The following is a 23101-nucleotide window of genomic DNA, read 5'->3' on the forward strand; positions in this document are numbered from 1 at the left end:
CCCCTCCCCAGCACCCAAACCCCCCCATAACCCCCCACCCCCAGCACCCAGACCCCCCCTAGGACCCCTCCCCAGCACCCAAAGCCCCCCATAACCCCCCACCCCCAGCACCCAGACCCCCCCTAGGACCCCTCCCCAGCACCCAAACCCCCCCATAACCCCCCACCCCCAGCACCCAGACCCCCCCTAGGACCCCTCCCCAGCACCCAAACCCCCCATAACCCCCCACCCCCAGCACCCAGACCCCCCCTAGGACCCCTCCCCAGCACCCAAACCCCCCATAACCCCCCACCCCCAGCACCCAGACCCCCCCTAGGACCCCTCCCCAGCACCCAAACCCCCCATAACCCCCCACCCCCAGCACCCAGACCCCCCCTAGGACCCCTCCCCAGCACCCAAACCCCCCATAACCCCCCACCCCCAGCACCCAGACCCCCCCCAGGACCCCTCCCCAGCACCCAAACCCCCCATAAGCCCCCACCCCCAGCACCCAGACCCCCCCCAGGACCCCTCCCCAGCACCCAAACCCCCCATAAGCCCCCACCCCCAGCACCCAGACCCCCCCCAGGACCCCTCCCCAGCACCCAAACCCCCCATAAGCCCCCACCCCCAGCACCCAGACCCCCCCCAGGACCCCTCCCCAGCACCCAAACCCCCCATAACCCCCCACCCCCAGCACCCAGACCCCCCCTAGGACCCCTCCCCAGCACCCAAACCCCCCATAAGCCCCCACCCCCAGCACCCAGACCCCCCCCAGGACCCCTCCCCAGCACCCAAACCCCCCATAACCCCCCACCCCCAGCACCCAGACCCCCCCTAGGACCCCTCCCCAGCACCCAAACCCCCCATAAGCCCCCACCCCCAGCACCCAGACCCCCCCTAGGACCCCTCCCCAGCACCCAAACCTCCCATAAGCCCCCACCCCCAGCACCCAGACCCCCCCACCAAGCACCCCCCCCAAGGACCCCCCCCACCCCAGCACCCCCTCAGAGCACCCGGCCCCCCCCAGAACTGCCCCACACCCCCCAGACACCCCCACAGCACCCCACCTCAGCACCCAGACCCACCGAACCGTCCCCCCCCCAAGCAGCCGGCCCCCCCCCCAGCACCCCCAACCCATCACCACCCCCCCTAGAACTGCCCCACACCCCCCAGACCCCCCCCACAGCACCCCCTCAGAGCACCCTGACCCCTCCACAGCATCCCTCCCCCCCCCCCCCCGCAAGGGTGCTGTCACCCCACGGTAGTGTCCCCCTGGGGTGCTGTCACCCCCCCCCCCCCCACCCCCCCCCAGCACGGTCACCCCATGGCAGGGCCGCCCCATGGCAATGTCACCTCCCCCCATGGACAGGACACTGTCACCCACAGGACACTGTCACCCCATGGCAGGGCCACCCCATGGCAACGTCACCTCCCCCCATGGACAGGACACTGTCACCCACAGGACACTGTCACCCCATGGCAGGGCCACCCCATGGCAATGTCACCTCCCCCCCCCCCAGCCCGGACAGGACACTGCCACCCCATGGCGCTGTCACCTCATGGCAGGGCCACCCCGGGATGCTGCCACCCCACGGCACTGTCACCCTACGGCGTCGTCACCCCACGGCAGGCACCGCCACCCCCACGGCACTGCCACCCCACGGCATTGTCACCTCCCCCCCACGGCGCTGCCACCTCCACTCCCGGACAGGATAGGACACTGTCACCCCATGGCAGGGCCACCGCGCGCATTGTCGCCTCCCCCCACAAGGGTGTCCCCAGTGCCCCCCAGCCTTGAGGACCACCTGATCTTGTCCCTTCCCATGTCTGTGTCCCCCTCATGTGACACTCGTGTCACCCAACGGGGACATATCACTTGGCACCTGGGTGTGACACCCACTCAAGGAAGTGTCCCTGCGTGTCCCTCGGTCACTGATACCCTCAGGTGGCCTCGATTGCTTCTGGGCACTGGGTGGCATCCTGCCAGGAACTGCAACCGGGGTGGGGACATCGTGGGGACACCAGCACCCCATCGAGTGTCACCACCGTGGCCCCGAGTACGCCCAAGGTGCCCCTTCTCCACGTCCCCCATCCAGGGGGGTCTCCAAAGGGCTTGGTGGCACCAGGGTGGGGTGACAGTGGGGACTTCGTGGGGACACCAGCGGGGCTGGATGGCAGCAAGGTGAGGTCCTGGTCTGGACATCATGGGGACACCAGTGCCCTGTAGAGTGTCACCACCATGACCCCACAGCCACCGTGGCCCCAAATATGCCCAAGATGTCCCTTCTCCATGTCCCCCTCCATGGGGTCTCCAAAAAGGCTGGTGGGACCATGGTGAGGTGATGGTGGGGACACCAGCGCCCCATAGAGTGTCACCACCATGACCCCACGGCCACTGTGGCCCCAGATATTGGGAAGGGACCCCACTGCCATCTGATGTCCCCAGCCTGGCGCTACACTCCCAGTCCCGTCCCATATCTTCACCCCATGTCCCCCATCTGACGTCCTCATCCCATATCCCACATCTTCATCCACGTCCCACGTCCCCATTCCACCTCCCCACCCCATGTCCCACCTCCCCACCCCAGGTCCCCATTCCGTCCCCATCCTGCTCCTGTCCCCAACCTGCCTCCACAGTGGGGACAAATCACGGCCAGGGCTGGTGGGGAAAGGACAGGGTCTTGGAGACAGCTGGGACATTCCCCGAAGGATCTCATGGACCTTCGGGGAGGGCAATGGGCACCCGATGACACGACGTGTCCCTTGGGAAAACATGTCTGCTGGGAAATGGGTGTTGGCACCTGCCCCTTTGTTCCCAGCACCCGCAGCTCAGGTTTCATCCCTCCTACTTCTTAATTGTGACCAAAGGTCCCTGTCACCCTCAACGACTCTCCCTGTCCCATTCCCACCACACCTGTGATCGGCAGCGGTTGAACAAGCCAAGGTGCCCCCCTCCACCGCCGCAGGCCCCCAGCTCTGAGGTGCGGAGAGATGGGGGTTCGTCTGTGGGGTAGCCTGGCCCTGGTCTGCATCTGCTTCCTGGTCGTCATGAGAGGTGGGTGCTGCTGGTGCTGGGACCTCCCATTCCCATTCCACCGCTCCAGTTTCGTCACTGGGGGGGCACCCTGAGGACTGGAGGTGGGACAGGGGTGGGCGCGAGGGTCTTCCAAGGACCCTGTGCTGCAGGGCTGGTCATGAACAAGCATGAATTGGGGTCCGGGGGGGGTAGCTATGGGTCTCTGCGGGGGGGGGTGTCCATGGATTTTTGGGACCCAACTGTGGGTCTTGGAAGGTCTGGGGGGGGTCTTTGGAGAACCAAGGGCAAGTCTTTTGGGGGCAATGTTCACGTTGGTGGATGTGGGTCTTTGGAGGTCCATGGGTTGTTGGGAGACAACTGGGGGTTGTTTATCTGCTCGGACTAAAGGCAAAAGTCCCTTTTGCCGTTCAGAGTATCGTTGGTCCCTTTCTTTAAATGCACTTGAGCTCAACAATAGTCGTCTTTTTGGTCCATGGGGGCCAGTTTGGAACAGAGGCCTTGGGAGAACCAAGGGCAGGTCTCTGGGGGGGTGTTGGTGACGGTGGATGTGGCTCTTTGGAGATCCATGGGGTTTTGCGTCCTGGAAGCTTCCAGCTGTGAGTCCTGGAAGGTCTTGGGAGGGGTCTTTGGGGAACCAGGGGCGGGTCTTTGGGGGTTGTTGGTCTATGGAGGACACGGGTGTTTGGGGGTCAATGTGTTTAGGGGGATGTGGGTGGTTGCGGGGCAAGGGTAGGTGCTTGACATGTAGGAGAACGTGGGAAGGCACCCACAAAAGGGCCCGGAGACTGTCACTGCCTGTCCTGGGAGGGGGGTGGCCACCCGCCTGAGGAGCCCGGGCACAGATAGGTGTCAGAGCATTGGGTCAAGATCCAAAGGACCTTCTGACACCCACATCGTCTCGCCTGTTCTGCATAGATGATGCTGGCCAGCATGCCCCACGGGACAAAGGGCAACCAATCAGGCAGAGTTCTCCTTTACCCAAGACGGGACATTGGACTCCTCGCGCCCAAGAGACGAAAGTGAAAAAGAGAGAGGAAGACCCTCCAGACACCACCAGCAGGAGAAACCCGTTGGTGCCGGTTGAGAAGAAGGGACCCACAAGGACGAAGAGGGATGAAGATACGAGTCTCAACAGGTCTCCTAGCTCCGCTGTCCACACAAGTCCTACAAGCCCAAGGAATACCTCACCGGGCGCCACAGCTTCAAAGGCCAATACCTCCTCTAAACCTACCACCCCCACCCCCACCTCTATGACCACAACCCAACCCACCAACAACCCCACAACCTCCACTCCTACCACCACCACCCAACCCACCACCACCAAACCCACCACCACCAAACCCACCACCACCACCACCACTGTCCCTACCACTACAATCACTACCTCCACCCCTACCACCCCTACCATAACCACCACCAAACCTACAACCACCACCCCATCCAGCACCACCACCACCACCACCCCTCCTACGAGCACCTCCCAACCCACCAAAACCACAACCCCCACACCTACGACCACCCCCACCCCCATCCATACCACCACTCCCCAACCCACCAACAACACCACAACCACCACCCCTCTGACCACCACCCCTACCACTACCACCACCCCCCAACCTACCAAAAACACTGCAACCCCCACCCCTATGACCACTACCACCCCCACCCCTACCACCACCACCGAACCCACCAACACCACCCCCACCCCTACCACCACCACCCAACCCACATACACCACCACAACCACCACCCCTCTGACCACCACCCCTACCACTACCACCACCCCCCAACCTACCAAAAACACTGCAACCCCCACCCCTATGACCACTACCACCCCCACCCCTACCACCACCACCGAACCCACCAACACCACCCCCACCCCTACCACCACCACCCAACCCACATACACCACCACAACCACCACCCCTCTGACCACCACCCCTACCACTACCACCACCCCCCAACCTACCAAAAACACTGCAACCCCCACCCCTATGACCACTACCACCCCCACCCCTACCACCACCACCGAACCCACCAACACCACCCCCACCCCTACCACCACCACCCAACCCACATACACCACCACAACCACCACCCCTCTGACCACCACCCCTACCACTACCACCACCCCCCAACCTACCAAAAACACTGCAACCCCCACCCCTATGACCACTACCACCCCCACCCCTACCACCACCACCGAACCCACCAACACCACCCCCACCCCTACCACCACCACCCAACCCACATACACCACCACAACCACCACCCCTCTGACCACCACCCCTACCACTACCACCACCCCCCAACCTACCAAAAACACTGCAACCCCCACCCCTATGACCACTACCACCCCCACCCCTACCACCACCACCGAACCCACCAACACCACCCCCACCCCTACCACCACCACCCAACCCACATACACCACCACAACCACCACCCCTCTGACCACCACCCCTACCACTACCACCACCCCCCAACCTACCAAAAACACTGCAACCCCCACCCCTATGACCACTACCACCCCCACCCCTACCACCACCACCGAACCCACCAACACCACCCCCACCCCTACCACCACCACCCAACCCACATACACCACCACAACCACCACCCCTCTGACCACCACCTCTACCACTACCACCACCCCCCAACCTACCAAAAACACTGCAACCCCCACCCCTATGACCACTACCACCCCCACCCCTACCACCACCACCGAACCCACCAACACCACCCCCACCCCTACCACCACCACCCAACCCACATACACCACCACAACCACCACCCCTCTGACCACCACCCCTACCACTACCACCACCCCCCAACCTACCAAAAACACTGCAACCCCCACCCCTATGACCACTACCACCCCCACCCCTACCACCACCACCGAACCCACCAACACCACCCCCACCCCTACCACCACCACCGAACCCACCAACACCACCCCCACCCCTACCACCACCACCCAACCCACATACACCACCACAACCACCACCCCTCTGACCACCACCCCTACCACTACCACCACCCCCCAACCTACCAAAAACACTGCAACCCCCACCCCTATGACCACTACCACCCCCACCCCTACCACCACCACCGAACCCACCAACACCACCCCCACCCCTACCACCACCACCCAACCCACATACACCACCACAACCACCACCCCTCTGACCACCACCCCTACCACTACCACCACCCCCCAACCTACCAAAAACACTGCAACCCCCACCCCTATGACCACTACCACCCCCACCCCTACCACCACCACCGAACCCACCAACACCACCCCCACCCCTACCACCACCACCCAACCCACATACACCACCACAACCACCACCCCTCTGACCACCACCCCTACCACTACCACCACCCCCCAACCTACCAAAAACACTGCAACCCCCACCCCTATGACCACTACCACCCCCACCCCTACCACCACCACCGAACCCACCAACACCACCCCCACCCCTACCACCACCACCCAACCCACATACACCACCACAACCACCACCCCTCTGACCACCACCCCTACCACTACCACCACCCCCCAACCTACCAAAAACACTGCAACCCCCACCCCTATGACCACTACCACCCCCACCCCTACCACCACCACCGAACCCACCAACACCACCCCCACCCCTACCACCACCACCCAACCCACATACACCACCACAACCACCACCCCTCTGACCACCACCCCTACCACTACCACCACCCCCCAACCTACCAAAAACACTGCAACCCCCACCCCTATGACCACTACCACCCCCACCCCTACCACCACCACCCCATCCACCACCAACACCACCACCTCCACCCCTACCACCACCACCCAACCCACCAACAACACCACAACCCCCATCCCTACCACCACCACCCAACCCATCAATAACACCACAACCCCCACCCCTACCAATACTCCCCAACCCACTAACACCACCACCCCCACCCCTACCACCACCACCCAACCCACCAACAACACCACAACCCCCACCCCTACGACCATCACCACCCCCACCCCTACCACCACCACCCAACCCACCAATACCATCCCCACCCCTACCACCACCACCCAACCCACCAACAGCACCACAAACCCCATCCCTATGACCACCCCCTCCCCTACCACCACCACCCAACCGACCAACAACACCATTACCCCCACCCCTATCACTTCGACAACCACCCAAACCACCAACAACTCCACCCCCACCACCAAAACCACCACCCCTACCCCTAACACTTCCACCGCCACCCCACCCATGAACAACACCACCAAGACTGCCTCTACCACCACTACCACTGTCCCTACCACTATGACCTTCACCACCTCTACCCCCACCACTACCTCCACCACCACCACCACCCCCCCTACAACTTCTTCCACCAAAGCAACCACCATGACCACCACCACCAATGCAGGTGAGTATTCCTCCTTGCTGGCACCACCTAGCCATCTTCCTCCTCCCTTTCCTCTCACCGTGCCCCAAGCATTCTCCAGGTGGCTTCACCCTCCTGGCCTTTCTCCGGGCTCTCTCACAGCACCCATGTCCTGGGCTGCCTTTTCCAGGTCAATGCCAGAACGGGGGCACCTGGCTTGGCACCCATTGCAAATGTCCTGATGGTTATGAGGGCACGTACTGCCAGTATGCCAAGGAAACCATCGAGCTCAAAGATGGTAAGGAGCCATCCCAAGTTGTGCTACATCACACTGGGGCTTCTGTGAGGGGCCCCCAACGCAGGATTTGGGCTGAGGTCACCTCAGAGGGACGAACCAAATGGGGAGACCATGAGGGATCAACCTGGGAATGGGCTTAGGGTCACCTCAGAGGGACCCACACGGGAATGGGGCCACCATGGAGGGACCAAGCCGGGAATGGAGTTGGGTCACCTCAGAGGGACGGATGCGGGAATGGGGCCACCATGGAGGGACCAAGCCGGGAATGGAGTTGGGTCACCTCAGAGGGACGGATGCGGGAATGGGGCCACCATGGAGGGACTGACCGGATCACCTGAGCAAGGGCACCGAGGGTGGGATGAGGACACTTGAGTCTGTTGCTTATGGGTTGTCGCCTGCTTGGTGAAGTAACGGTGAATGCAACGGTGGAGATGAAGGCGAAGATTGACAACAGGAATTTCACAGAAGACCTGAAAAATAAGACCTCTGCAGCTTACCGAGATTTTGAGAAGGAATTCAAGGAGCAGGTCAGGGCACAGCGATGCCAGGGGCATCCACGTGCTGGAGCAGCACTCCTGGGGGGGGTATTTGGGGCATGACGGGGCTGGTACCCGCATCTCCCCACGGCTTCTCTTTGTCTTCCAGATGAGGAAGGTTTACGAACGTTTAGAGGGCTACCAAGATGTGGAGATCCACGAACTGACGTGAGTGCCCATCAGGGGCTGGGTGGTGTGTCCTCATGGGCTACTGACCCCCTCCATCTGCTCTGGCAGGGTGATTTGGGGTGAAGGGACCCACAAGGATCAATTCAAGGTGATGCTCTCCAAGGATGGGGCATCCACATCCCTTCAAGCCACGTTCTGTCCCTGGGCTTCCTCCAAGGTGGCCCAGCCCCACATCAAAGTGGCCACACTCTCCCTCCACACCAGGGGACCCCAAATTAGTCCCAACTGGGTCCCCTGCAGTGTGGGACCGCAGCCTTAGCCCTGCTGAGCCACCGGTGCCCCTTCTTCTTGCAGCAACGGCAGCATTCTGGTGAACTACACCGTCCTCCTGAAGGTGCTCGTCAGCGCCACAGTGAACGCTACGGTGGAGACCATCTCCCAAAACCTCGTCAAAGCCGTCAATAACAACACCTTCTGCAACAGCAGCTGCGTAGGAGCCAACTGTGAGTGATGCTAGTGATTGCCCTCCACGTCTCAGTTGGCACCGGGACAAGGTCCTTGCTGGGGGATGGGGGGTTTGAGCCCAAGGGCTCTCACCAGCAGCTGCTCTCTCCATCCCAGGTGATTTCTGTTTCAACTCCAACTTCACCAACATCACCAGCTACGAGGTGAACGAGGTTGAAAGCAGTAAGTGAGCCCACAGGACATTCGTCCCCACCCCAGGACCCCTCAAACCACGTCCCCGCTCCACCCTGAGCCATGCGCCACCTCCCTTAGGTCTGTGCGACAATTACATCATGGGGGACCTCAAGCCCTACTACACCCTGCTCATCACCAACACCAGCGTCTTCTGCATTAGCGTATGTGACAAACGATCTCCTGATCCTCACAACTGCGTCCACGGCAAGTGCATCGTGATGCTCTCGGGACCACAGTGCGAGTAAGCACCCTCTTGTGCACCCACCTACCTCCAAAATGGGTGCTCCCCTGGGTTTGGGGTGAAACCCACATCACTCTCACCTCCTGGACGTCTCCACCAGGTGCTCGGACCAGTCGGCGTTCTGGTACCAAGACAGCATGTGCAGCTCACGGATCAGCAAGATCGGGGTGGCCGTAGGGGTACTGGTGACCGTGTTGGTGGTGACCATCGCCATCTTCACCGTCCTCCTGGTGCGGGCTAAGAGGCAGAAGGACGACGACAGGCAAGTGCATCGTCGTGGGGTGGGGTGGGGTGGGGTGGGGTCCCCTGGGGACCGTGCCTCCTTCTCATCCACCTCCGTCCCATCATGCAAGGCTCAGTTGACCTTTCACAGGGACCTCTATTGTGATGAGGAGGAAAGCTGGAACAGCACTGAGGGCTTCTCCAGCGTCAACCAGGCAGCTACATTGGAAGGTAACGGGGTTGGATGGTGGTGGGCTGGGCAGGGGGGGTGTGTTGTGACACCCGGGGAGCCGCTGGGGTTCCATGTCACCTCTTCTTCTACCCTGCATGCTCAGAGCCCTATAGCACCTCCTACATCAACCTGCAGAAGGTGGACACCTCGCAGAAGGTGGGTGCCATGTCCCCTGGACCCTGATGCAGTCCCTCCACCCACTGCGGTGGGGACAACCCCCATCTTCTCACCTCCATCTCTCCTTCCCCACTAGATCCACATCAAACAACCGTCCATCATCATTCCCTGAGTGGAGCCACTCAGGAGCCAGTGGCGAGCAGAGGGGCACAAGGGGAGTGGGTGTGTGTCTCAGGGTGGCAAGCACCGGGAAATCCACCATCTTCTTCCTCCCTGCACGGCTCTTTACGATAGCACTTTCTATAATTTAATAAAACACTTATTTTATTGTCACCTGGCAGTTTCCGCTTGCTGTCAGGGACACGCAACGTGGTCTCGTGCCCTGTGGGGCAGACGTGGGCTTGGCTGAAGGACAGGGCTTGGTGGTGGGATGCAAATTGCGCCAAAAAATACCCACAAAGCAGGAAGGGAACACATCTGGGGAGGAGTTCATTGCTGAGTGAACAATTGAACTTGCCATGGGAATCACCCCAAAGGTGCAAGTCCAACGGGTGACGCACATGGGAGAATTTGCCCTTGTTCCCAGCCCCGGGGTTAACTATCAGCCCAGAGTTTCATCCACGCCTCCTTCCCAGCCTCTCTGTGGGGAAGGGGATAAAGAGCTGTGGGGTGGAGGCCACCCATGGTGGCTGTGGAGGATGGGGACATCGAGGGGGTGGCCAAGGTGGCAGCACCCATGGATGGTGGGACCATTGAGGGTGGTCCTAAGGTGGCAGCACCCATGGATGGTGGCACACGCAAGGAATGAAATGGGGTCTGGTGTCACCCATCTGAATATCACCTACCCCCCCATGCAGAGGGGGACGGGGAAGAAAGTCCAAACTCTGCAGAAAAAAGATGTTGCGGGTGTGGGCAGGTGTGGCCCCACCCCTACCTGGTAGGTCCTGGTGTGGGGTAGGAAGGTTCCCCCGCGGGCAGCAGGGTGGGGATCCCGGGGGGCATCACCCCAGAAATGGGCTGCAAAAGGGGCATTAACGGCCTCTTGCCCCCTCCCCAAGTCTACGTTGGGGTTTTCCCAGTACAAACCAGTGTCACCAGCGCCTTTCCAATGTCTTTATTAGGAAGAAAGAGGGGGTCCAGCCCCACTTTCTTTTTTTCTGGGGGGAGATTTCAGAGGTGCTGGTGGGCATCATGACTGAGGTTTCAGAGGTTCCACTGGGCACTGTGACTGCAGAGGTGCTGGTGGTCATTGAGGTTTCGGAGGTGCTGGTGGGCACGGTGGTTGTGGCGATGCTGGTGGGCACGGTTGTTGTGGACACGAGCGTAGCTGTGGAGCTTTCAGTGTTGCTGGTGGTTGTGGTGGCTGTAGAGGTGCTCGTGGACATTGTGGATGGAGAGGCACTTGTTCCCATGGTTGTTGTAGACGTGCTGGTGGTTGTGGGGATTTCAAAGGTGCTGGTGGGCATGGTGACCATAGAGGTGCTGGAGGGTGTGGAGACTTCAGAGGTACTGATGAGCATGGTGACCGTAGAAGGTGCTGGCGGGAATGGCGACAGTAGAGGTGCTACTGAGTGTTGAAATTTCAGAGGTGCGGGTGGCTGTGGGGATTTCAGAGGTGCTGGTGGGAGAGGTGACCGCAGATGTGCTGGTGGCTGTGGGGATTTCAGAGGCGCTGGTGGGCGTGGAGGTTTCAGAGGTGCTGGTGGGCATGGTTGTGGAGATAACGGTGGCTGTGGAGGTTTCAGCAGTGCTGGTGGGCGTGGTGGCTGTAGAGGTGCTGATGGGCATGGTGGATGGAGAGGTGCTTGTTCCCATGGCTGTAGTAGAGGTGCTTGGTGGTTGTGGGGATTTCGGAGGTGCTGGTGGGCGTGGTGACCATCGAGGTGCTGCTGGGTGTGGAGGTTTCAGAGGTGCTGGTGGTTGTGGGGATTTCGGAGGTGCTGGTGGGTGTGGTGACCATAGAGGTGCTGTTGGGTGTGGAGGTTTCAGAGGTGCTGGAGGGTGCCACAGTTGTAGAGATGCTGGTGCCTGTGAAGGTTTCAGTGATGCTGGTACGCCTTGTGGTTTCAGAGGTGTTGGAGGGCGTGGTGTATGTAGAGGTGTTGGTGGGCATGGCTGTTGTGGAGATGATGGTGATCATGGTGGTTTCTGTGGAGTCGCTGGTGGTAGTGATGGTTTCTGCAGAATCTCCGGTGCACGTGGTGGTTTCTGTGGACTCGCTGGTGGCATGGCTACAAATACACTCAAGATGTTCCTTCTCTATGTCCTCCACCATGGGGTCTCCAAAGGGCTTCGTGGCACCAGGGTGGTGTCCTGCTGGGGACATCATGGGGACACCAGCACCCTGTAGAGTGTCACCACCATGACTCCACAGCCACCGTGGGCCCAAATATTGGCCAGGAACCACATTGCCATCTGATGACCCCAGCCTGATGCTATCTTCCCAGACCTGTTGACATCACAGGACCTGTCCCATGTCCCCATCCCACCTCCTCATCCCATATCCCACATCTTCATCCCACATCCCCATTCCACCTCATCACCTCACGTCCCCATTCCCATCCCCATCCTGCTCCTGTCCCCAACTTGCCTCCACAGTGGGGACAAACCACGGCCAGGGCTGGTGGGGAAAGGACAGGGTCTTGGAGATGGCTGGGACATTCCCAGAAGGATCTCATGGACCTTAGGGGAGGGCGATGGGCACCCGATGACACGACGTGTCCCTTGGGACAACACCTCTGCTGGGAAATGGGTGTTGGCACTTGCCCCTTTGTTCCCAGCACCCGCAGCTCAGGTTTCATCCCTCCTACTTCTTAATTGTGACCAAAGGTCCCTGTCACCCTCAATGACTCTCCCTGTCCCATTCCCGTCACACCTGTGATCGGCAGCGGTTGAACAAGCCAAGGTGCCCCCCTCCACCGCCGCAGGCCCCCAGCTCTGAGGTGCGGAGAGATGGGGGTTCGTCTGTGGGGTAGCCTGGCCCTGGTCTGCATCTGCTTCCTGGTCGTCATGAGAGGTGGGTGCTGCTGGTGCTGGGACCTCCCATTCCCATTCCACCGCTCCAGTTTCGTCACTGGGGGGACACCCTGAGGACTGGAGGTGGGACAGGGGTGGGCGCGAGGGTCTTCCAAGGACCCCGTGCTGCAGGGCTGATCATGAACGAGCATGAATTGGGGTCCGGGGCGGGGGGGTAGCTATGGGTCTCTGGGGGGTGTCCATGGATCTTTGGGACCCAACTGTGGGTCTTGGAAGGTCTGGGGGGGTCTTTGGAGAACCAAGGGCAAGTCTTTGGGGGGCAATGGGGGTTCACTTTGGTGGATGTGGGTCTTTGGAGGTCCATGGGTTGTTGGGAGACAACTGGGGGTTGTTTATCTGCTCGGACTAAAGGCAAAAGTCCCTTTTGCCGTTCAGAGTATCGTTGGTCTCTTTCTTTAAATGCACTTGAGCTCAACAATAGTCGTCTTTTTGGTCCATGGGGGCCAGTTTGGAACAGAGGCCTTGAGAGAACCAAGGGCAGGTCTCTGGGGGGGTGTTGGCTATGGTGGATGTGGCTCTTTGGAGATCCATGGGGTTTTGGGACCCAGCTGTGGGTGCTGGAAGGTCTTGGGGGGGGTCTTTGGGGAACCAGGGGCGGGTCTTTGGGGGTTGTTGGTCTATGGAGGACATGGGTGTTTGGGGGTCAATGTGTTTAGGGGGATGTGGGTGGTTGCGGGGCAAGGGCAGGTGCTTGACATGTAGGAGAACGTGGGAAGGCACCCACAAAAGGGCCCGGAGACTGTCACTGCCTGAACTGGGAGGGGGGTGGCCACCCGCCTGAGGAGCCCGGGCGCAGATAGGTGTCAGAGCATTGGGTCAAGATCCAAAGGACCTTCTGACACCCACATCGTCTCGCCTGTTCTGCATAGATGATGCTGGCCAGCATGCCCCACGGGACAAAGGGCAACCAATCAGGCAGAGTTCTCCTTTACCCAAGACGGGACATTGGACTCCTCGTGCCCAAGAGACGAAAGTGAAAAACAGAGAGAAAGACCCTCCAGACACCACCAGCAGGAGAAACCCGTTGGTGCCGGTTGAGAAGAAGGGACCTGCACGGAAAAAGAGGGATAACACGAACCTCAACACGTTTCTTAGCCCCACTCTCCACACAAGTCCTACAAGCCCAAGGAATACTTCACCACACGCCACAGCTTCAAAGGCCAATAAGTCATCTAAATCTAGCATCCCCACCCCCGCCTCTATGGCCACCACCCCACCCAACAACAACACCCCCACCCCCACCCCTACCAACACCAGCCCACCCACCAACAACATCACCACCCCCACCCCTACCAACACCACCACCCAATCCAGCAGCACCATGACCCTCCCCACCCCTGTGACCACCACCCCACCCACCAACACCACAACCACCCCCAACCCTACCAACACTACCACCACCCAACCCACCAACACCACCCCCACCCCAACCCCCACCAACAGCACCATCCAACCCACAATCAACACCACCCCCGCCCCTACCAATAACACCACCACCCCCACCCCTACCAACACCACCCAACCCACCAACAACACCCCCACACCCACCCCTACGACCACCAGCCCACCCACCAACAACACAACCACCGCTATGGCCACCCCCCCACCCACCAACACCACCACCACCCCCACCCCTATGGCCACCACCCAACCCACCAACTCCACCAGCACCCCCACCCCTACCAACACCACCACCACCCCACCCACCAATACCACCCAACCCACCAGCACCACCCAAACCACCACCAACACCACCACCCCACCCACGAACAACACCACCACAACTACCTCCACCGCCACCCGCCCTACCACTTATTCCACCCCCACCCACAACACCACCACCCAACCCACTAACACCACCCCACCCACCACCACCACCACCACAACTACCTCTACCACCACCACCACCGTCCCTACCACTTCTTCCACCAAAGCAACCACCATGACCACCACCACCAATGCAGGTGAGTATTCCTCCTTGCTGGCACCACCTAGCCATCTTCCTCCTCCCTTTCCTCTCACCGTGCCCCAAGCATTCTCCAGGTGGCTTCACCCTCCTGGCCTTTCTCCGGGCTCTCTCACAGCACCCATGTCCTGGGCTGCCTTTTCCAGGTCAATGCCAGAACGGGGGCACCTGGCTTGGCACCCATTGCAAATGTCCTGATGGTTATGAGGGCACGTACTGCCAGTATGCCAAGGAAACCATCGAGCTCAAAGATGGTAAGGAGCCATCCCAAGTTGTGCCATGTCACACTGGGGCTTCTGTGGGGGGGCCCCCAACGCAGGATTTGGGCTGAGGTCACCTCAGAGGGACGAACCAAATGGGGAGACCACGAGGGATCAACCTGGGAATGGGCTTAGGGTCACCTCAGAGGGACCAACACGGGAATGGGGCCACCATGGAGGGACCAAGCCAGGAATGGAGTTGGGTCACCTCAGAGGGACGGATGCGGGAATGGGGCCACCATGGAGGGACCAAGCCAGGAATGGAGTTGGGTCACCTCAGAGGGACCAACACGGGAATGGGGCCACCATGGAGGGACCAAGCCGGGAATGGAGTTGGGTCACCTCAGAGGGACGGATGCGGGAATGGGGCCACCATGGAGGGACCAAGCCAGGAATGGAGTTGGGTCACCTCAGAGGGACCAACACGGGAATGGGGCCACCATGGAGGGACTGACCTGATCACCTAAGCAAGGGCACCAAGGGTGGGATGAGGACACTTGAGTCTATTGCTTATGGGTTGTCGCCTTCTTGGTGAAGTAACGGTGAATGCAACGGTGGAGATGAAGGCGAAGATTGACAACAGGAATTTCACAGAAGACCTGAAAAATAAGACCTCTGCAGCTTACCGAGATTTTGAGAAGGAATTCAAGGAGCAGGTCAGGGCACAGCGATGCCAGGGGCATCCACGTGCTGGAGCAGCACTCCTGGGGGGGGGTATTTGGGGCATGACGGGGCTGGTACCCGCATCTCCCCACGGCTTCTCTTTGTCTTCCAGATGAGGAAGGTTTACGAACGTTTAGAGGGCTACCAGGATGTGGAGATCCACGAACTGACGTGAGTGCCCATCAGGGGCTGGGTGGTGTGTCCTCATGGGCTACTGACCCCCTCCATCTGCTCTGGCAGGGTGATTTGGGGTGAAGGGACCCACAAGGATCAATTCAAGGTGATGCTCTCCAAGGATGGGGCATCCACATCCCTTCAAGCCACGTTCTGTCCCTGGGCTTCCTCCAAGGTGGCCCAGCCCCACATCAAAGTGGCCACACTCTCCCTCCACACCAGGGGACCCCAAATTAGTCCCAACTGGGTCCCCTGCAGTGTGGGACCGCAGCCTTAGCCCTGCTGAGCCACCGGTGCCCCTTCTTCTTGCAGCAACGGCAGCATTCTGGTGAACTACACCGTCCTCCTGAAGGTGCTCGTCAGCGCCACAGTGAACGCTACGGTGGAGACCATCTCCCAAAACCTCGTCAAAGCCATCAATAACAACACCTTCTGCAACAGCAGCTGCGTAGGAGCCGACTGTGAGTGATGCTAGTGATTGCCCTCCACGTCTCAGTTGGCACCGGGACAAGGTCCTTGCTGGGGGATGGGGGGTTTGAGTCCAAGGGCTCTCACCAGCAGCTGCTCTCTCCATCCCAGGTGATTTCTGTTTCAACTCCAACTTCACCAACATCACCAGCTACGAGGTGAACGGGGTTGAAAGCAGTAAGTGAGCTCACAGGACAATCGTCCCCACCCCAGGACCCCTCAAACCACGTCCCCGCTCCACCCTGAGCCATGCGCCACCTCCCTTAGGTCTGTGCGACAATTACATCGTGGAGGAGCTCAAGCCCTACTACACCCTGCTCATCACCAACACCAGCGTCTTCTGCGTTAGCGTATGTGACAAACGATCTCCTGATCCTCACAACTGCGTCCACGGCAAGTGCATCGTGATGCTCTCGGGACCACAGTGCGAGTAAGCACCCTCTTGTGCACCCACCTACCTCCAAAATGGGTGCTCCCCTGGGTTTGGGGTGAAACCCACATCACTCTCACCTCCTGGACGTCTCCACCAGGTGCTCGGACCAGTCGGCGTTCTGGTACCAAGACAGCATGTGCAGCTCACGGATCAGCAAGATCGGGGTGGCCGTAGGGGTACCGGTGACCGTGTTGGTGGTGACCATCGCCATCTTCACCGTCCTCCTGGTGCGGGCTAAGAGGCAGAAGGACGACTACAGGCAAGTGCATCGTTGTGGGGTGGGGTGGGGTGGGGTGGGGTGGGGTCCCCTGGGGACCGTGCCTCCTTCTCATCCACCTCCGTCCCATCATGCAAGGCTCAGTTGACCTTTCACAGGGACCTCTATTGTGATGAGGAGGAAAGCTGGAACAACACTGAGGGCTTCTCCAGCGTCAACCAGGCAGCTACATGGGAAGGTAACGGGGTTGGATGGTGGTGGGCTGGGCAGGGGGGGCGTGTTGTGACACCCGGGGAGCCGCTGGGGCTCCATGTCACCTCTTCTTCTACCCTGCATGCTCAGAGCCCTATAGCACCTCCTACATCAACCTGCAGAAGATGGACACCTCGCAGAAGGTGGGTGCCATGTCCCCTGGACCCTGATGCAGTCCCGCCACCCACTGCGGTGGGGACAACCCCCATCTTCTCACCTCCATCTCTCCTTCCCCACTAGATCCACATCAAACAACCGTCCTTCATCGGTCCCTGAGTGGAGCCACTCAGGAGCCAGTGGCGAGCAGAGGGGCACAAGGGGAGTGGGTGTGTGTCTCAGGGTGGCAAGCACCGGGAAATCCACCATCTTCTTCCTCCCTGCACGGCTCTTTACGATAGCACTTTCTATAATGTAATAAAACACTAATTTTATTGTCACCTGGCAGTTTCCGCATACTGTCAGGGACACGCAAGGTGGTCTCATGCCCCGTGGGGCGGACGTGGGCTTGGCTGAAGGACAGGGCTTGGTGGTGGGATGCAAATTGCGCCAAAAAATACCCACAAAGCAGGAAGGGAACACATCTGGGGAGGAGTTCATTGCTGAGTGAACAATTGGAACTTGCCATGGGAATCACCCCAAAGGTGCAAGTCCAACGGGTGACGCACATGGGAGAATTTGCCCTTGTTCCCAGCCCCGGGGTTAACTATCAGCCCAGAGTTTCATCCACGCCTCCTTCCCAGCCTCTCTGTGGGGAAGGGGATAAAGAGCTGTGGGGTGGAGGCCACCCATGGTGGCTGTGGAGGATGGGGACATCGAGGGGGTCCCAAGGTGGCACCACCCATGGATGGTGGGACCATTGAGGGTGGTCCTAAGGTGGCAGCACCCATGGATGGTGGGATATGCAAGGAATGAAATGGGGTCTGGTGTCACCCATCTGAATATCACCTACCCCCCCATGCAGAGGGGGACGGAGAAGAAAGTCCAAACTCTGCAGAAAAAAGACGTTGCGGGTGTGGGCAGGTGTGGCCCCACCCCTACCTGGCAGGTCCTGGTGTGGGGTAGGAAGGTTCCCCCGCGGGCAGCAGGGTGGGGATCCCGGGGGGCATCACCCCAGAAATGGGCTGCAAAAGGGGCATTAACGGCCTCTTGCCCCCTCCCCAAGTCTACGTTGGGGTTTTCCCAGTACAAACCAGCGTCACCAGTGCCTTTCCAATGTCTTTATTAGGAAGAAAGAGGGGGTTCAGCCCCAGTTTCGTTTTGCTGGGGGGTGGTGTGGGGGGGAGTCCTCACCTTTGAAGTGAGTTTGCAGAGGGACATAAGTGGGGACATGACCCTGGAGGTGGGGTCATGACCTGAAAGTGCCAATGGATGCCATGTCGTGACGTATGCAATGATGACAACTAGTGAGGTCACCACCCAAAAAGTGGGCTCATCACCTGGAAATGGGGGTCATGCCCCTGAAATTGCTCAGGAGAACAGGATGAGGACTCCTGCTATGGGGTCAAAGTCCCCCCCCTCCCCAAGAGGGTCCGGGCTCTTCCACAGTGCTGGGGCAATCCCCATCCTGGCAGCGATGGTCGTGGAGGGTGGCGGTGGGAGGGGTGGGGTGGCAGTCAGCACCCTGGTGTCCCCCCTTCCAACCCTGCCACGGCTCAGAGCTTCGTGAGGAACTTCCCTGGTGTCGGGACCTGGAACTGTTGGGACATGTTATGGGGGGGGAAAAGGGGGTAAAAACAGAGAAGGCGTCAGCAGGAATTGGGGTGTCCCCACTGCCCTGTGTCCCACCTGGGGGGAGGGAAGTGGGGGGTGGAACTCACTGACGCCGATGTGTCCACGGGTTCAAGGTTGACCTAAAAATTGTCCTTGACCTGAACATCTGTAGGAGGAGGGGGCTCAGTAGGGATGCTCAAGGTGGGGATGGGGGAATGGGCATGAACCGGCTCCCCCCAACCCCATGGGGTCACCGAGGACTCTCCCCTTCCCCTCCAGACACCCACCTGGGTTCCGGAAGGTGAAGTTTCCTGGGAGGCTCCGTACCTCGTCTATGTTCTTGTACCACCTCTCCTTCATCATCTTCTGCATGCTGCAGACAGGGGGTGGGGGATGCCCCGGGGGTCACCACCGGCAGGTCTGTCCCTTGCCTGGGCCCACCTGCCCCCTACAAAGGGCCAAAATGCCCCCCCACTCCACACCTGGGACCATACCGCTGGCGTGGATGAGTTTTAAAGAAAAAAAAAAATAAAAAATTTAACAGCTCAACGAGATCTCCCAACCCAGGGAGGAAGATGGAGACAGGCACCCCCAAACCCACCACCACCACCTCCCCTACCCCATCACCTGCAGGACAATCTGGTCCTCTGAGCTCGGAAGAGGAAGACGGCAACCGTTACGGCCAGAACCGCCACGGCCAAGCCCAACCCCACCGCAGACCCCACCCAGGTCTTGCAGCAATTGTCTTGGTACCAGCAAACATTGGTCTCATCACAGCTGTGGGGAGGGGATAGGGGGTGAGAACGCAAAGCTGGGACCCGTCCCCCGCCGGCAGAAGCAACGCCCCAACCCATTTTTTGTGAATTCAAGCCCTGCTTGGAGCAAGACCTGCTCCAACCGAGGGGTTTTAGCCCATGTCCATGCAGAGAGGGGCTTGGAGATGGGCGTGGAGGTGCACCAGAAGGTTTGGGTACACGTGGGTTGGTTTTGGAGGTGGGCGAGGGTTTTACTGCAGCCCTTACAGGCACTGTGGACCACTCCGGGTGAGCTGGCACTGCCCTTTGTTGCAGTTGATGGCGCCGGAGGTGTTCGGGGTACAGTTGGATACGCAGAATAAACCGTAGCTCGTCAGGTTGGGAAAGAAATAGTCCCCGTAGCCATCCGCCGCTTTTTCCCGGCTGTAGGCTGGAGAGGGAAGAGAGGTCAGTTGGGGGGATGCCACCCCAAACCTGGCTGCATTTCTCCCCCCCTGCCATGGGACAGCTCTACCCACTCACCCTTTTCGCCGAAGTTGAGTGTGTCATTCCCAACTCTCACCTCCGAGGAGTTGAAGCACAGCTTGTCTGCAGAAGAGATAAGATGGGGGACACGTCCCACAGCCCACTCCCAGGGGTGGGCGTGAGGTTTCGGGGGGAGTGGGGGTGGGGTGGGAAGCTGTCCCCCCGCCACGGGTTGCCCAGCTCCTCCTCAGCCCCTCACCGGGAGACTTATAGGTACCATCTGTGCAGTTCGTCACGGACGCCTGAATCTTTTCCTCCAGGTTCTTCGTGATGTTATTGAGCTTCTCCTGGGTTTGGGTGGTCACCATCAGGGAGATGACGACGATGTGATTCACCACCACGCTGCCATTCCTGGTGGGAAAAGCCACCGCCCCGTTGCAAATGCCCTTTTCCCGAGGGATTACCCCAGCTCCTGGGGAGCAGGGCCAGTTGGTGCACCCTGCTACGCTCTCCCCATTGACCAGCAGCCCGGCACGCACGTCAGATTCTGGACCTGGATGCCTTGGTAGCCGTCAATGCTTCTGTAGACCTCATCCCTCTGGAAGAGAAAAGATCTTCAGAGGAGATGTCGGGGCCCCATTCCCTTCCCCTTCCCCTGGATCTCCCTCATTTTAGGTATCCCCCAGCAAAATATATCCCAGTGTACCCACTACAGAGACCACCCCCGGCACTGGCAGCACCCCTGGGATACATTTGGCTGCACAACCAGGCACATCAGGACCCCAGGTAGGACCAACCACTTCCCTGTGTCCCTTTACCTGCTTTGCAGAGTTCTCAACAAACTCCAAGTAGGTGGAAGAACATCGGTAAACTCCCAGTTGGTGGCCCACAGCTCCACATGCGCTGTCCCATTTATCTCCTTTGGGGAAGGGAGAGATACAAGTCAAGACCAGGGCATGGAGAAGACAGGGGGAGGCAACCTCTTCCCACCAGGAGGGGCCCCAATATCTCCATTTAACACCTATGGCCTAGAGGGTTGTTGCAAAGGAGCCACAAGAAACTTCCTCCAGCCATTACAAGCAGACAGGAGCTTATCTAGATATCAGCAGCCCATCTACTCCCCTGGACACAGACATGGACCCCCAAACATTACTACTGGGCATCTGGAGCTCTTTAGGGCACTAACGAGCCTCAATTGCCCTGACTGGCCTCACCTGGGACCTCCACTGAGTCTTAATTGCCCTGACTGGCCTCACCTGGGACCTCCACCCTCTTCTCATTGGCTCAGGAGCTGTATTTAAGCTCAGCCAAGCACACACAGGGCTTATATGAGCTCCGTTGAGGGTGATCAAGCTCTGAACCCAACTCTGATCCCAGGTCCTGGCTGTAGTTTGGACCTGTGTCATTGCCCTGTCCCCTGCTCTTCCCAGCTGCTCCCTCTGCATGGATCATGGTCTTGCCTCACCCAGGGTGGTCAGCACACATTGTAACCATCACCTCTGCCCATGTTTTTAGGTGCTGTGGGACCATGCCCTAGTTAGGGACACCATTGCTTGTGTGATGGTCACTCTTCTTCATCCTTCCCGCCCTGGACAACACCCCCACTGTGGCTCCTTCCCCAGCAGACTTTTGTCCTGCACTGAATGAAACTCCGACAAGAAGGATTTCTTACCAGCCTTTGCTTCCATCGTGTCACGGACACCGTCACATTTCTCACCCATGTAACTGATGGGGCACTGGCACTGACCGTTAACCCAAGTACCTCCATTGTTGCAGATCCCTGGAAAAAACAAGCCAAAGGAGTGATATGAAAGGAAAGGGAAGGCCCGTGGACACTGTGGCTGGAGCAAAAGGTGGGCTGGCATGTACCTGGAGTGGTGGCGGGAGGCGAACTCGGGATGGGCTTGGTGGATGGAGAGTTGTGGACAGGAGAAGCAGTGGCGGTAGTGGTGGAAGGTGAAGACATGTTGGGATGTGAAACTGGGGTAGATATGGTGGATGAAGAGTTGTGGTTGCACAGTAGAACTGGTTGTGTTGGTGGAGGTGGTTGCAGAGGTGCTGGTGGGCGTGGTGGTCGCAGGGGTGCTGGTGCCCGTGGAGGTGGCGGTTGTAGAGATGCTCATGGCATTGGCAGCTGCAGAGGTGCTGATGGGCAAGGTTGATGTAGAGATGCTGGTAGGCATGGTGGTTGAAGAGATGATGGTAGCTGTGGAGGTTTCAGAGGGGCTGGTGGGCATGGTGGATGCCGAGGTGCTGGTGGGCATGCTGGATGTAGAGTTGCTGGTGGTTGTGGAGGTTTCAGAGGTGCTGGTGGGTGTGGTCGTTTTAGAGATGATGGTACCAGTGGAGTTCTCAGACATGCTGGTGGGAATGGTGGCTGTAGTGGTGCTGGTAGGCATCATTGTTGCAGAGGTGATGGTGACTGTGGAGGTCTCAGGGGTGCTGATGGATATGGTGGATGTAGAGATGATGGTAGCTGAGGAGGTCTGAGAGCTGCTGGTGGGAATGGTGGCTGTAGAAGTGATGGCGGCTGTAGAGATTTCAGAGGTGCGGGGGGGCATGGTGGACATCGAGGTGTTGGATTCCATGGGTGTTGCAGAGCTGCTGGTGAGAATGGTGACTGTAAAGGTGTTAGTGGTTGTGGAGGTTTCAGAGGGGCTGGTGGGCATGGTGGATGTAGCGATGACGGTGCCAGTGGAGTTCTCAGATGTACTGGTGGGAACCGTAGCTGTAGAATCGACGGTGGAGGCTTCAGCGGTGCTGCTGGCTGTGGAGGTTCCAACGGTGCTGGTGGGTGTGGAGATTTCA

General features: G+C 59.5%; 2 protein-coding genes and 1 long non-coding RNA gene across 3 annotated transcripts; all 3 read left to right on the forward strand.

Moving 5' to 3' along the window:
• Positions 1–2973: 2973 nt before the first annotated feature.
• On the forward strand, positions 2974–10066 carry LOC134509450 (mucin-2-like). The gene is made up of 14 exons (XM_063321987.1): positions 2974–3037; positions 3935–4870; positions 5099–5694; positions 6181–7462; positions 7611–7718; positions 8127–8245; positions 8364–8422; positions 8738–8886; positions 9005–9070; positions 9161–9323; positions 9424–9585; positions 9697–9776; positions 9881–9933; positions 10031–10066. Exons 1-14 carry the CDS (start codon positions 2974–2976, stop codon positions 10064–10066), a joined length of 3873 nt encoding a protein of 1290 aa, XP_063178057.1.
• Positions 10067–14872: 4806 nt separating this feature from the next.
• Positions 14873–17259, forward strand: LOC134509443 (mucin-3A-like). The gene is made up of 9 exons (XM_063321980.1): positions 14873–14894; positions 15043–15150; positions 15694–15812; positions 15932–15990; positions 16306–16454; positions 16573–16638; positions 16729–16891; positions 16992–17153; positions 17250–17259. The coding sequence occupies exons 1-9, from the start codon at positions 14873–14875 to the stop codon at positions 17257–17259; spliced, it is 858 nt and encodes a 285-aa protein (XP_063178050.1).
• A 9-nt stretch (positions 17260–17268) lies between these two features.
• On the forward strand, positions 17269–17659 carry LOC134509447 (uncharacterized). Its single transcript, XR_010069340.1, has 3 exons — positions 17269–17349; positions 17454–17506; positions 17604–17659. It is a non-coding gene; the product is annotated as an uncharacterized LOC134509447 (long non-coding RNA).
• The last annotated feature ends 5442 nt before the right edge of the window (positions 17660–23101 follow it).

This window comes from Chroicocephalus ridibundus, unplaced genomic scaffold (assembly GCF_963924245.1).
Source record: "Chroicocephalus ridibundus unplaced genomic scaffold, bChrRid1.1 SCAFFOLD_332, whole genome shotgun sequence".
Lineage (NCBI taxonomy): Eukaryota > Metazoa > Chordata > Aves > Charadriiformes > Laridae > Chroicocephalus > Chroicocephalus ridibundus.

What these genes read in the sequence shown, in the direction of transcription:
- LOC134509450 (XM_063321987.1), top strand. Translation starts at nt 2,974, where the DNA reads ATGGGGGTTCGTCTGTGGGGTAGCCTGGCCCTGGTCTGCATCTGCTTC. An exon ending in CCCAACCTACCAAAAACACT is followed by an intron (nt 5,695 to 6,180) that starts GCAACCCCCACC and finishes ACCCAACCCACA; the next exon opens with TACACCACCACAACCACCAC. An exon ending in AGAAGGAATTCAAGGAGCAG is followed by an intron (nt 8,246 to 8,363) that starts GTCAGGGCACAG and finishes TTTGTCTTCCAG; the next exon opens with ATGAGGAAGGTTTACGAACG.
- LOC134509443 (XM_063321980.1), top strand. Translation starts at nt 14,873, where the DNA reads ATGACCACCACCACCAATGCAG. An exon ending in GTGGAGATCCACGAACTGAC is followed by an intron (nt 15,991 to 16,305) that starts GTGAGTGCCCAT and finishes TTCTTCTTGCAG; the next exon opens with CAACGGCAGCATTCTGGTGA. An exon ending in CAGCTGCGTAGGAGCCGACT is followed by an intron (nt 16,455 to 16,572) that starts GTGAGTGATGCT and finishes TCTCCATCCCAG; the next exon opens with GTGATTTCTGTTTCAACTCC.